Source organism: Salvelinus sp. IW2-2015, linkage group LG32, assembly GCF_002910315.2.
Source record: "Salvelinus sp. IW2-2015 linkage group LG32, ASM291031v2, whole genome shotgun sequence".
Taxonomy (NCBI): Eukaryota; Metazoa; Chordata; class Actinopteri; order Salmoniformes; family Salmonidae; genus Salvelinus; species Salvelinus sp. IW2-2015.
In genome coordinates, this window is record NC_036871.1 from 18,875,251 (window position 1) to 18,887,902 (window position 12,652).

Here is a 12,652-nt window from a genome sequence, read left to right on the forward strand (position 1 = left end):
ACATCAAATACTGTAATATCTTATGTATCACCGAATCGTGGTTGAATGACGACATGGATAACATTCAGCTGGTGGGATATACGCTGCACCGGCTAGATAGAACAGCACACTCCCGTTAAGACGAGGGGGGCAGTCTGTATATGTGTAAACAACAGCTGGAGCATGAAATCTAAGGAAGTCTCTAGATTTTGCTCGCCTGAAGTAGAGTATCTCATGATAAGTTGTAGACCACACTATTTGCCAAGAGAGTTTATCTATATTTTTCGTGGCTGTTTATTTACCACCACAGACGGATGCTGGCACTAAGACCGCACTGAGTCGGCTGTATAAGGAAATAAGCAAACAGGAAACCGTTCACCCAGGAGGTGGCGCTCCTAGTGGCCGGGGACTTTAATGCAGGGAAACTTAAATCAGTTTTACAGAAATTCTATCAGCATGTTAAATGTGCAACCAGAGGAAAAAAACTCTAGACATCCTTTACTCCACACACAGAGACGCGTACAAAGCTCTCCCTCCCCTCCATTTGGCAAATCTGACCATAATTCTATCCTCCTAATTCCTGCTTACAAGCAAATATTAAAGCAGGAAGCACCAGTGACTCGGTCTATAAAAAAAGTGGTCAGATGAAGCAGATGCTAAACTACAGGACCGTTTTGCTAGCACAGACTGGAATATGTTCCGGGATTCTTCCGATGGCATTGAGGAGTACACCACATCAGTCATTGGCTTCATCAATAAGGGCATTGAGGACGTCGTCCCCACAGTGACTGTACGTACATTCCCCAACCAGAAGCCATGGATTACAGGCAACAGTCACACTGAGCTAAAGGGTAGAGCTGCCGCTTTCAAGGAGCGGGACTCTAACCCGGAAGCTTATAAGAAATCACGCTATGCCCTCCAACGAACCATCAAAGAGGCAAAGCACCAATACAGGACTAAGATCAAATCGTATTACATCGGCTCTGACGCTTGTCGGATGTGGCAGGGCCTGCAAACTATTACAGACTACAAAGGGAAGCACAGACGCGAGCTGCCCAGTGACACAAGCGTACCAGACGAGCTAAACCACTTCTATGCTCACTTCGAGGCAAGCAACACTGAGGTATGCATGAGAGCATCAGCTGTTCCAGACGACTGTGTGATCACGCTCTCTGTAGCCGACGTGAGTAAGACCTTTAAACAGGTAAACATTCACAAGGCCACAGGGCCAGATGGATTACAAGGACGTGTGCTCCGGGCATGTGCTGACCAACAGGCAGGGGTCTTCACTGACATTTTTAACATGTCCCTGACTGAGTCTGTAATACCAACATGTTTCAAGCAGACCACCACACTGCCCTTCCCCACCTTGACAAAAGGAACACCTACGTGAGAATGCTATTCATTGATAACAGCTCAGCGTTCAACGCCATAGTGCCCTCAAAGCTCATCACTAAGCTAAGGATCCTGGGACTAAACACCTCCCTCTGCAACTTCCTGACGGGCCACCCCCAGGTGGTGAGGGTAGGTAGCAACAAATCTGCTAAGCTGATCCTCAACACTGGAGCCCCTCAGGGGTGTGTGCTCAGTCCCCTCATATACTCCCTGTTCATCCACAACGGCATGGCCAGGCACGACTCCAACACCATCATTAAGTTTGCAGATGACAACAGTGGTAGGCCTGATCACCAACAACGACGAGACAGCCTATAGGGAGGAGGTCAGAGACCTGCCCGTGTGGTGCCAGAATAACAACCTATCCCTCAACGTAATCAAGACTAAGGAGATGATTGTGGACTACAGGAAAATGAGGACCGAGCATGCCCCCACTCTCCTCGACGGGGCTGTAGTGCAGCAGGTTGAGAGCTTCAAGTTCCTTGGTGTTCACATCTCCAAATAACTATCATGGTCCAAACACACCAAGACAGTCGTGAAGATGGCACGACAAAGCCTATTCCCCCTCAGGAAACTAAAAAGACTTGGCATGAGTCCTCAGATCCAAAAAAGGTTCTACCGCTGCAACATCGAGAGCATCGCTGCCTGGTAAGGCAACTGCTCGGCCTCCAACCGCAAGACACTACAGAGGGTAGTGCTTATGGCCCAGTACATCACTGGGGCTAAGCTGCCTGCCATCCAGGACCTCTATACCAGGTGGTGTCAGAGAAAGGCCACCCCAGTCATAGACTGTTCTCTCTGCTACCGCATGTCAAGCGGTACCGGAGCACCAGGTGTAGAACCAAAAGGCTTCTCAACAGCTTTTACCCCCAAACCATAAGACTCTTGAATAGGTGATCAAATGGCTACCCGGACTATTTGCATTGTGTCCCGCCACTCCCCACGCCACCCCTCTTATGCTGCTGCTACTCTCTGTTTATCATCTATGCATAGTCACTTTAACTATATCTACATGTACATATTATCTCAATTAGCCCGACTAACCGGTGCCCCCGCACATTGATTCTGTACCGGTACCATCTGTATATAGCCTCGCTACTGTTATTTTCCACTGTCATTTTACTTATCTGTTTACCTAATACCTATTTTTTACTTAAAAATGTCACTGTTGGTTAGGGTCTGTAAGTAAGCATTTCACTGTAAGGTCTACACCTGTTGTATTCGGTGCACATGACAAATAAACTTTGATTTGATACACAAAATATCAACTCGACACCTGTTGTAAATACCTCACATCGATGATTAACCCAAAAAATAGTAACATTACATACATCACTAAAAGTGCCTATTCACTGTTACTTTGAGAACAACTGTTACAGTAAAAGCAGCTATCATGCTTGCGAGAAAATATTCCCCAGATAGTGCCTTCGGAAAGTATTCAGACCGCTAGACTTTTTCCACTTTGTTACCCTACAGCCTTATACTGAAATTGATTAAATATATTTTTTGCAGCCATCTACACACAATACACCATAATGACAAAGCGAAAACATATATTTAGCAATTTTAGCAAATTTGCACATTTGTTAAAAAAACGAAATAGCTTATTTACACAAGTATTCAGACCCTTTGCTATGAGACTAAAAATTGAGCTCAGGTGCATCCTGTTTCCAGTGATCATCCTTGAGATGTTTCTACAACTTGATTGGAGTCCACCTGTGGGAAATTCAATTGATTGGACATGATTTGGAAAGGCACGCACCTACCTATATAAGGTCCCACAGTTGACAGTGCATATCAGAGCAAAAACAAAGCCATGAGGTCGAAGGAATTGTCCGTAGAGCTCCGAGTCAGGATTGTGTAGAAAGCACAGATCTGGGGAAGGGTACCAAAAAATATCTGCAGCATTGAAGGTCCCCAAGAACATAGTGGCTCCATTATTCTTTAATGGAGGAACTTTGGTACCGCCAAGACTTTTCCTACTGCGCTATCGGGGGAGAAGGGCCTTGGTCAGGGAGGTGACTAAGAACCCGGTAGTCATTTTGACAGAGCTTCAGAGTTCCTCTGTGGAGATGGGAGAACCTTCCAGAAGGACAACCATCTCTGCAGCACTCCACCAATCAGCCCTTTATGGTAGAGTGTGTTCAACTTGGTTTAAATAATGCAAAAACAGTGTTGGAGAAGTAAAAGTGCAATAAGTGCCATGTAAAAAAAGCTAACGTTTAAGTTCCTTGCTAAGAACATATGAAAGCTGGTGGTTCCTTTTAACATGAGTCTTCAATATTCCCAGTTTAGAAGTTTTAGGTTGTAGTTTTTATAGGAATTATAGGACTATTTCTCTCTCTACCATTTGTATTTCATATACCTTTGATAATTGGATGTTCTTATAGGCACTATAGTATTGCCAGCCTAATCTCGGGAGTTGATAGGCTTGAAGTCATAAACAGCGCTGTGCCTTAGGTCATTAATATGATCAAATCCGGAAACTATCATTTTGAAAACAAAACGTTTATTCTTTCAGTGAAATACGGAACCATTCCGTATTTTATCGAACGGGTGGCATCCATAAGTCTAAATATTGCCGTTACATTGCACAACCTTCAATGTCATAATTATGTAAAATTCTGGCAAATTAATTACGGTCCTGGTTAGTAAGAAACGGTCTTCACACAGTTCGCAACGAGCCAGGCGGCCCAAACTGCTACATATACCCTGACTCCGCTTGCACAGAACGCAAGAGAAGTGACACAATTTCCCTAGTTAATATTTCGATGATAAATTAACAGGCAGCGCATTGATTATTTGCAATGCAGGACAACCTAGTTAAACTAGTAATATCATCAACCATGTGTAGTTAACTTGTGATTATGTTAAGATTGATTGTTTTTGATAAGATAAGTTTAATGCTAGCTAGCAGCTTACCTTGGCTCCTTGCTGCACTCGCTAAACGGGTGGTCAGCCTGCCGCACAGTCTCCTCATGGAGTGCAATGTAATTGGCCACAATCGGCATCCAAAAATGCAGATTACTGATTGTTATGAATACTAGAGGTCAACCGATTTAAAGTTGAGTGGTCAGACAGAAGCCACACCTCAGTAAAAGACATATGACAGCTCGCTTGGAGTTTGCCAAATGGCATCTAAAGATTCTCATAACCTTGAGAAATAAGATTATTTGGCCTGAACGCTAAGCGTCACATCTGGAAGAAACCTAGCACCATGCCTACGTTGAAGCACGGTGGTGGCTGCATCATGCGGTGAGGATGTTTTTCAGAGGTAGGAACTTGGAGACTAGTCAGGACGGAGGAAATTATGAACGGAGCAAAGTACAGAGAGATCGTTGATGAAAACTTGCTCCAGAGCGCTCAGGAACTCAGACTGGGGCGAAGGTTCACCTTCCAACAGGACAACGACCCTAAGCACACAGCGAAGACAATGCAGGAGTGGCTTTGGGACAAGTCTCTAAATGTCCTCGAGTGGCCCAGCCAGAGACCAGACTTGAACATCTCTGGATAGACCTGAAAATAGCTGTGCAGCATAGCTCCCCATCCAACCTGACAGAGCTTGAGAGGATCTACAGAGAAGAATGGGATAAACTCCCCAAATACAGGTGTGACAACTTGTAGTGTCATACCCAATTAGACTTAATGCTGAAATCACTGCCAAAGGTGCTTCAACAAAGTACTGCGTAGTGTCAATACTTATAGAAATGTGATATCAGTTTTTTATACATTTGCAAACGTTTCTAAAAACCTGTTTTTGCTTTGTCATTATGGGGTAGTGTGTAGATTGATGAGGGGGGGAGGGGGGAAACAATTTAATACACGTTAGGAAAAGGCTGTAACGTAACGAAATGTGGAAAAAGTCAAGGGGTCTGGAATACTTTCCAAAGGCACTGTATCCCCATGTTAATTACCAGCTATTTACATTCGATTGCATTTTTTTGCCTCTGCTGTGTTTGAAGAAAAAAGTGGTGAAATCCCATATGAACCTGACTGTCACATGAATCCTCCACTTACATGTGAAAACAGCTGTACTTAGACTGGTAATTTAATGGGTAATAGCAGCAGGATCAGTTACTCACTTTAATACCTCCATGCAGTTCTTCAAAGTCTTTTGTGGAAAATAAGACAGTAATTTACGATAGATGTAAAAAAAAATATATATATATATTTAAATGAAAAAATACATTTTATGGATGTATTCAACATCCTCTCTATAAACATGTGTCCTGTGGCTGAAAACAAATGTCTGGGTGAGTCCCTAAAGTCCAATAGAACACGTTTCTTCACATTTCAAAACATTCTCCCCCACGATAAAATCGTGAAAGGGACTGGATTTGCCTCTGTTCGTCCGTCAAATGTGATCTCAGACAGTTCTGGGCTGATTTTGACAAAACTTGGGTGAATGATGAGTCTTGCCAGAGAGATCCTGCATTCACAAAATTACAGATTGGCCCAAAGCAGGAGCTATAGTAATTAACTGAAATATGTTGGTCACACGTGATCTCAATTGGCCCAAGGGGGGGGGCCCTGCATCATTCGTAGTGGACAAACTGTTAACTGTTGCCTTGTTTTATAAGTCACAATACAATATAGGCCTACTGAAAACTGTATACAGAGGGGAAAAGGGTAACAGTGAGTGCAATCCTTTCAGCTCTTCAAATTCACCTCATAACAGATAGCCTAGTGGTCCATCTTATTGCAAAACAACATTCAACTGATTAAAACAAACCTGTACACATATACCCACAGAGCTTCATTACTGGGATATGTACAGCAGATTGGGTTTCGGAGCTTATTGGCACTTTGCCACTTAATCATTTGTATCCTTTGTTAAACGTATCTACACCTTTTCTAATCCTAAATGTTATTCAGACACACACGTTTGTGATCATCAGAAAAACCTACAGCAGAGATCATCAACTACACTGCATGAAGAACATATATAATATTTGACTAAAACAATAATTTCAAACCTTGCTTACATTTGTATACAATCACATATCGCTCTATTATGCGTGGGAATACCTTAGAACATATTTCCAAAAATAAAATCATTTGGAGCTGATTTGCTGGTGTTTTTAAAGTTTTTTTTTTGTTATTGTTTTTTTTTGGTCAGAAAACTTGGTCAAATAAAGGTCAAATAAATAAAAAATAAAACAAATCACCCGTGGGATGCCAATTGTGGAACCCTGACCTAGGGCGTTAGAAATACAAGGTTCCCACGCTGAGATCATTCCTTCACCGGCAAAACAATAGGTTCTAACCAGGATGACGTCTCGTCCCCACTGCACTTTCAGATTGGTATAATTTGCAACAGCTGGCCTGTCTTAAAAAGTGACTGTCTTTCATAGTGTTTGGGAAAGCCTATAAAGAACATGACTAGAGTCCACAGGGGCCAGAGAAATACTCCTCCTGGCTTTCCCACACTGCTGTGCACCATCTCATCTCTGGGACAGACGAACCGCTTCCTGTGTGCTAGCGGCCAAAGCTTTAGCCATTAACCCCCTCCCAGATCACAGGAGAATCCAAGACAGGATTCACATACTGAGAAAGACATAGCTTACATTTGACTGTATATATATATATATATATATGTCACATTAATAAAACAAAGGGGTAAGTTATGGTGGAGAGTTTTTCATATCCTGATACTGAATGCTTTCAGATGGATGTAGGTCTACACAGGATAGAACATACAAAGAGTTGAAGCAAAACTTCAGCAACAGAAGACTTGGTCAGTACCTGTACATTGAAAGCAATATTGTAATGGTGCAGCATTAACCTATGAAGTACACAAGAATGTATGCCTTTTTTTAAACGTGCCACAATCAAATCAAAGTCACCATCTTGGGTTAATAAGGTACTTTATGATTGTTATGTTGACAATAGGCAGAAGTGTTCATATCCTGCAGGTGTTCACTGCACGTTCATAAGAGTACAGGATTGTTAAAAGATTGTTCAGTTTGCTTTACTTTACTACATTATGTTGTTGCCTCTTGGAATAAAAACTGTAACCAACCTTGGCAACCATGTGTGCACTGTTAATAGCCTAAGCAGGGGGAATTTACATGCCATTTAGGAAAAAGCTTCCCATTTAAGGACCTTTAGAAATGCCTTTAAAAAAGTACATTTGAAACAACAACCTCAAGGGGACGTCTCCTCCCTCATTGTTCACATTCTTTATAGACACTGACATTTCAGGGAATAGGTGAAGAAAATTCCACTCAAATGGGCACATCATGAATATTAATCTGTCTTCAACATGTGGGGTAAACTGAGGAACAGAATTTGTTAACATGAACACTCCTGAACTTGCAATTCAGAAATGTGAGACCAGCCTCCTTATTTCTATGGCGTCATCATCATGTATTTGAGGGCTAGGGATTCAAGAGTGGAGGACACTATTAGAAAGCCTATCAAGTTCAATTAGAACATCTGCCTATTTGCTACATAACACTGAACAAAAATATAAATTCACAATTTAAGATTTTACTGAGTTACAGTTCACACAAGGAAATCAGTCAATTGAAATACATTTCATTATCAATGATCAATTATCAATTATCAATCTATGGCTTTCACATGACTGGGAATACAGATATGCATCAGTTGGTCACAGATACCTTAAAAAAAAAAAGGTAGGGGCGTGGATCAGAAAACCAGTCAGTGTCTGGTGTGACCATCACTTGCYTCATGCAGTGCGACACATCTCCTTCACAGGCTGTCGATTGTGGCCTGTGGACCCATTCCTCTTTAATGGCTGTGCTGGATATTGGCGGGAACTGAAACACTCCGTCGTACACGTCGATCCAGAGCATCACAAACATGCTCAATGGGTGACATGTCTGGTGAATATGCAGGTTATGGAAGAACTGGGACATTTTCAGCTTCCAGAAATTGCGTACAGATCCTTGCATTATCATGCTGAAACATGAGGTGATGGCAGCAGATGAATGACACGACAATGGGCCTCAGGATCTCGTCGCGTTATATCTGTGCATTCAAATTGCAATCGATAAAATGCAATTGTATTCGTTGTCTGTAACTTATGTCGGCCCATACTATAACCYCACCGCCACCATGGGGCACTCTGTTCATAACTTTAACATCAGTAAAAGGCTCGCCCACACGCCATACACGTGGTCCGCGGTTGTGAAGCCGGTTGGACGTACTGCCAAATTCTTTAAAACAACGTTGGAGGCGGCCTATGGTAGAGAAATTAACATTAAATTATCTGGCAACAGCTCTTGTGGACATTCAGTCAGCATGCTAATTGCACGCTGCCTCAAAACGTAAGACATCTGTAGCATTGTGTTGTGTGACAAACTTCACATTTTAGAGTGGCCATATACTGACCCCAGCACAAAGTGCACCTGGGTCATGATAATGCTTTTTAAGCAGGTTCTTGATATGCCACACCTGTCAGGTGGATGGATTATCTTGGCAAAGGAGAAAAGCTCATTAACAGGGATGTAAATACATTAGTTCACAGCATTTTAGAGAAATAAGCTTTTTGTTAATATGGAAAATTTCAGTGATCTTTTATTTTAGCTCATGAAACATGGGAGCAAAACTTTACATGTTGCGCTTATATTTTTGTTCAGTATACCTTCTGCTCTCTTCCTTCTTTCCTAATTCTACCTCTACCTGCTACTGGCCCCAAATCTTCAACCTCTAGTTAAATGTCTGGTGTGTTATCAAGTCGGGACATGCCTTCTTCCTGCCCAAACTAGCCCTTCAAAGGCATACAGACATGCAAGTCATCAAAGCCCTGAATAGATAAAAACAAAAGCTTTAATCTTAACAAAAATGTGGTAATTTAACCTGTGCTTTTATTTTAAGTGACTTACCATTAACACACATACTCAGTAGATTCAGCCTATGTGGAAATTAAAACACAAACTGCTTGAAGTTGCTGGTATTGTGGTTGAACCAATTGAGCCATCTGGACCAATTATTCTCTGGAGAATAAGATCAAACGCATGCCTACACAAGCATGATTGTGAATTAAAAGATTTGATTTGACTTCAACAAGTCAACTAGATACAACCAAACTGGTTGTGAAGTCAATGTTTCTTTCAAACAAAGGTTGGCAAACAAAATGTATACAGAGGCCTGCCTAACTTAAAAAGAGGAAGACAGGCCGGCCACCTCTGCCATTGTGGCTTTGAGTGGCTGACAAGCAGAATAGGTGCTCAAGCGCATTCTTTCCCATTCCCTCAGAATCCCCTCCTCCACAATATGATTTTGCTTGGTTGGCAGAAATTCAGGGATTTGCGTAATATGAACAATCTAATCAGTGAACTCATGACTGTAGAGTGATAATGGGAAACTAGCAGAGGTCWCTTCATGCCACGAGTGCCAGCCTTGAAGGCTCTTGTGAGGTAATGTAGGACTAAGTGAAAAATGTAATTATATTAAAAGCTCAATGTTGCCAACAAATCAATCCAGGAAATACGTTGAGAGAATATGATTGTACAGAAATGTTTCACTTTTTCCCCCACATACTGCTTCACGTTTATTAATATCAACAACAATACCACCGTGCTTCTACACCTGCATTGCTTGCTGTTTGGGGTTTTAGGCTGGGTTTCTGTACAGCACTTCGAGATATTAGCTGATGTACGAAGGGCTATATAAAATAAACTTGATTGATTGAACAACTTAATAAGCTTGAAAGGCATGTTAGATAACAGTAGTGTCCTTGCCATTTCTAGCAAGCATACTAATAATATATCAGTAAGACAGTATCAACAACCCTAAATGTTAGGGCTCATTGAACCAGGAGTTTAGGTAATACCAATAGTCAATAGGAATTGTAATCTTGAGTGCTACTTCACAAAGGGAACAGTGACATTTTACAGAGCTTAATCTAATCTCCCTCTTTGTGCATCAAATAGATACTGTAAACACATGGAACAGAGCCAAAACAACGTGTTTAAAACAAATTCAAATACTACATTTTATTGTTGGACATAAGTCTAAAAACACCAGCAAATCAACTCCAAGGGATTAGAATTTGGGAAATCTGTTTCAAAGTATCCCCACGCATGAGAGAGATGTGTATACAAACAGAAGCAAGGTTTGAAATGATGTTTTAGTTTAATATTATATCTGTTTAGGATTCATGTGGTCAATTTTCACTCTAAAAGTTATTTGTAATTGACCATCCACAAAACAAAACTGCGCTGAATCGAGGTGTTGATCTCTGGCCTATGGTGTGCTTATACTGAAGTGTATTGTGCTTGGACTGTGTTATATAGAGGAACGTGTAGTCCGAACGTTAGTTTTTGTTTCAAAACTCTTTCTATTTTTTTTAAGTTAAGAATAATTACAATTAACTAGACAAAGTGCAGATTACACCAACTTTGTGTCCACTTATAGAATAGGCGACTACAGCCTCCACCAGTTTATCAAAGTTTGCTACCTTAGGTTACAAAGAAGTTACAACGAGACCTATGACTAAACCGCTCAGGAATGTCTATAACTATTTAAAAACAGTAGTGCTGGGTTTATAGACAAAAACATTTCTCATAAATATCTTATGTAAAGTTTATCTTCTGAAATAATCTCTGGAAAAGCCTTAGAATATTCCTATTCCAATCATGAAGCCGAAGGAGTTTTTTTCTCTCTCAGTACATTGGCTTCTTCTCCACAACATGATGTGACCCCCACTCAATAAACGTATGTCTGGTTTCATCGTCCATTCACACGGCATGCATTACAAAATCCCTACAATACTCATTATACACAGATAGAGCTAGAAAAACACCCCATCTTCTCAGTCAAGGCTAGAATTTATAGCTGTGAAACAAACTTTTGGCGCGGCAGCTTGCGTAAATGACGTTATATAAAAGCAGAACTAATTATCAGAAATATATTCCTCTGTCTAAATGTAAGGCACCGAAAGCATGATAACTATTTTTAAAAATCATATACAAAGGACACGCAAATATATATATTTGATGAATATATTAGTAACTTTCATAACTGTCTCATGCCTGCCACAGAAAAAACTATGCAGTCAGTGTGATTGCCAGACGTTATTTTAAACATTGTTGCAAATCTCAGCTCGTCAGCTAGGATTTGTTTTCAAATTGCAACTTTGTAACATCAACTCTATTCTGTTCGTGGTTTATGATTGACAGTGACTTGTTTCGAAATCAACCTCTTCTCAGACTTAAATCCCCACCACCTTATCGGTATGCAGATGAGATTGTGAATTGTGCTGTTATGGTAGCTAAAAAACATGATGCATTCAAACAACACTTACCAAGATGAAGAGTTAGATTGATTGAGTTTGGATACTGGATGCCCGCTAACATAGTCTGACTTTGCCACCAGGTGGTGTCCTGTTGATTGTTGTAATCGGTGAGGTACACAGCACTGTGATGTTGTCTACGATCCCTGGCATCGCAAATGTGGCACGACTTGGTGACCCCCGTAACCCCGGTTTGTACACAGTATTCTTCTGGGGGAGAGCCACAAGTATTGGTAGCTACCACAGTGACATTGAAAGCAGCGTTGACAAACTCTGGCATGCATCGCTGAGGCCGACTCGAATCATCAGTGCATTCATCCATAGCACTGTGGCTACATATAGCCAAACAAGTCAATGAAAACACAACTTGAATAAACCAACGCATTCTCAGCCCGTCTAAAGCAAAAGTTAAAAACTTTATCTACAGCTACACGAATCCCTCTAAACCTTCGAACTTTTATATTTATAAAACAATTAAAACCATGCGTTAAACTCTTTCAATATCTTCTCTTTTACAAATTAGTTTTTTTTTTGAATTCTCCTCCTTGCACTCGCGCACCCTTCTTTCTGTTTCCCAGACTCCCACGGTTTCAGTGCTTTGTGTCCACCGCCATAGAGAAACTTCAGAAGGAAAAAAACGATATCCGACTACACCCTAGCAGCTACTGCGCAAGTCACGAAAAAAACTACGTTGACTTCCGTATGGAGGATGCTTTGATGAGATACGAATGGATGCAGCCCAGAGGATGGACAGAAGTGGGCGTAACATCATACAATTATTATAGACACCCCTCTGTTTTAGTTTTGCACCCTTGACTGTGGTAATAGTATGCCAGAAACGCAAAGCCGCACAGAAAGAGTAAACATTTCAATACAGCACAATAGACAAATAAAACGTTTTTCAATGCCGTGTAGTGGGTAAAAGTATTTCTTTGTTGCGACTAAAATGTCAACCAGTGGCGAAATCCCCTCACAATGATCTCAAACTGTGTTAATAATACAAAATGAAATTTA

The 12,652-nt window shown here is 41.2% G+C and overlaps 1 protein-coding gene across 1 annotated transcript in view; it reads right to left on the reverse strand.

The window, feature by feature from the left end:
• LOC111957236 (laminin subunit gamma-1) overlaps nt 1–12,295 on the reverse strand; it is a 70,946-nt gene extending 58,651 nt beyond the window's left edge. Inside the window, exon 1 of the mRNA XM_023978014.2 lies at nt 11,651–12,295. Within this exon, the coding sequence (XP_023833782.1) occupies nt 11,651–12,023 (373 nt within the window). The 5' untranslated portion in view covers nt 12,024–12,295. The remainder of the gene's footprint in view (nt 1–11,650) is intronic.
• Between the last annotated feature and the right edge of the window lie 357 nt (nt 12,296–12,652).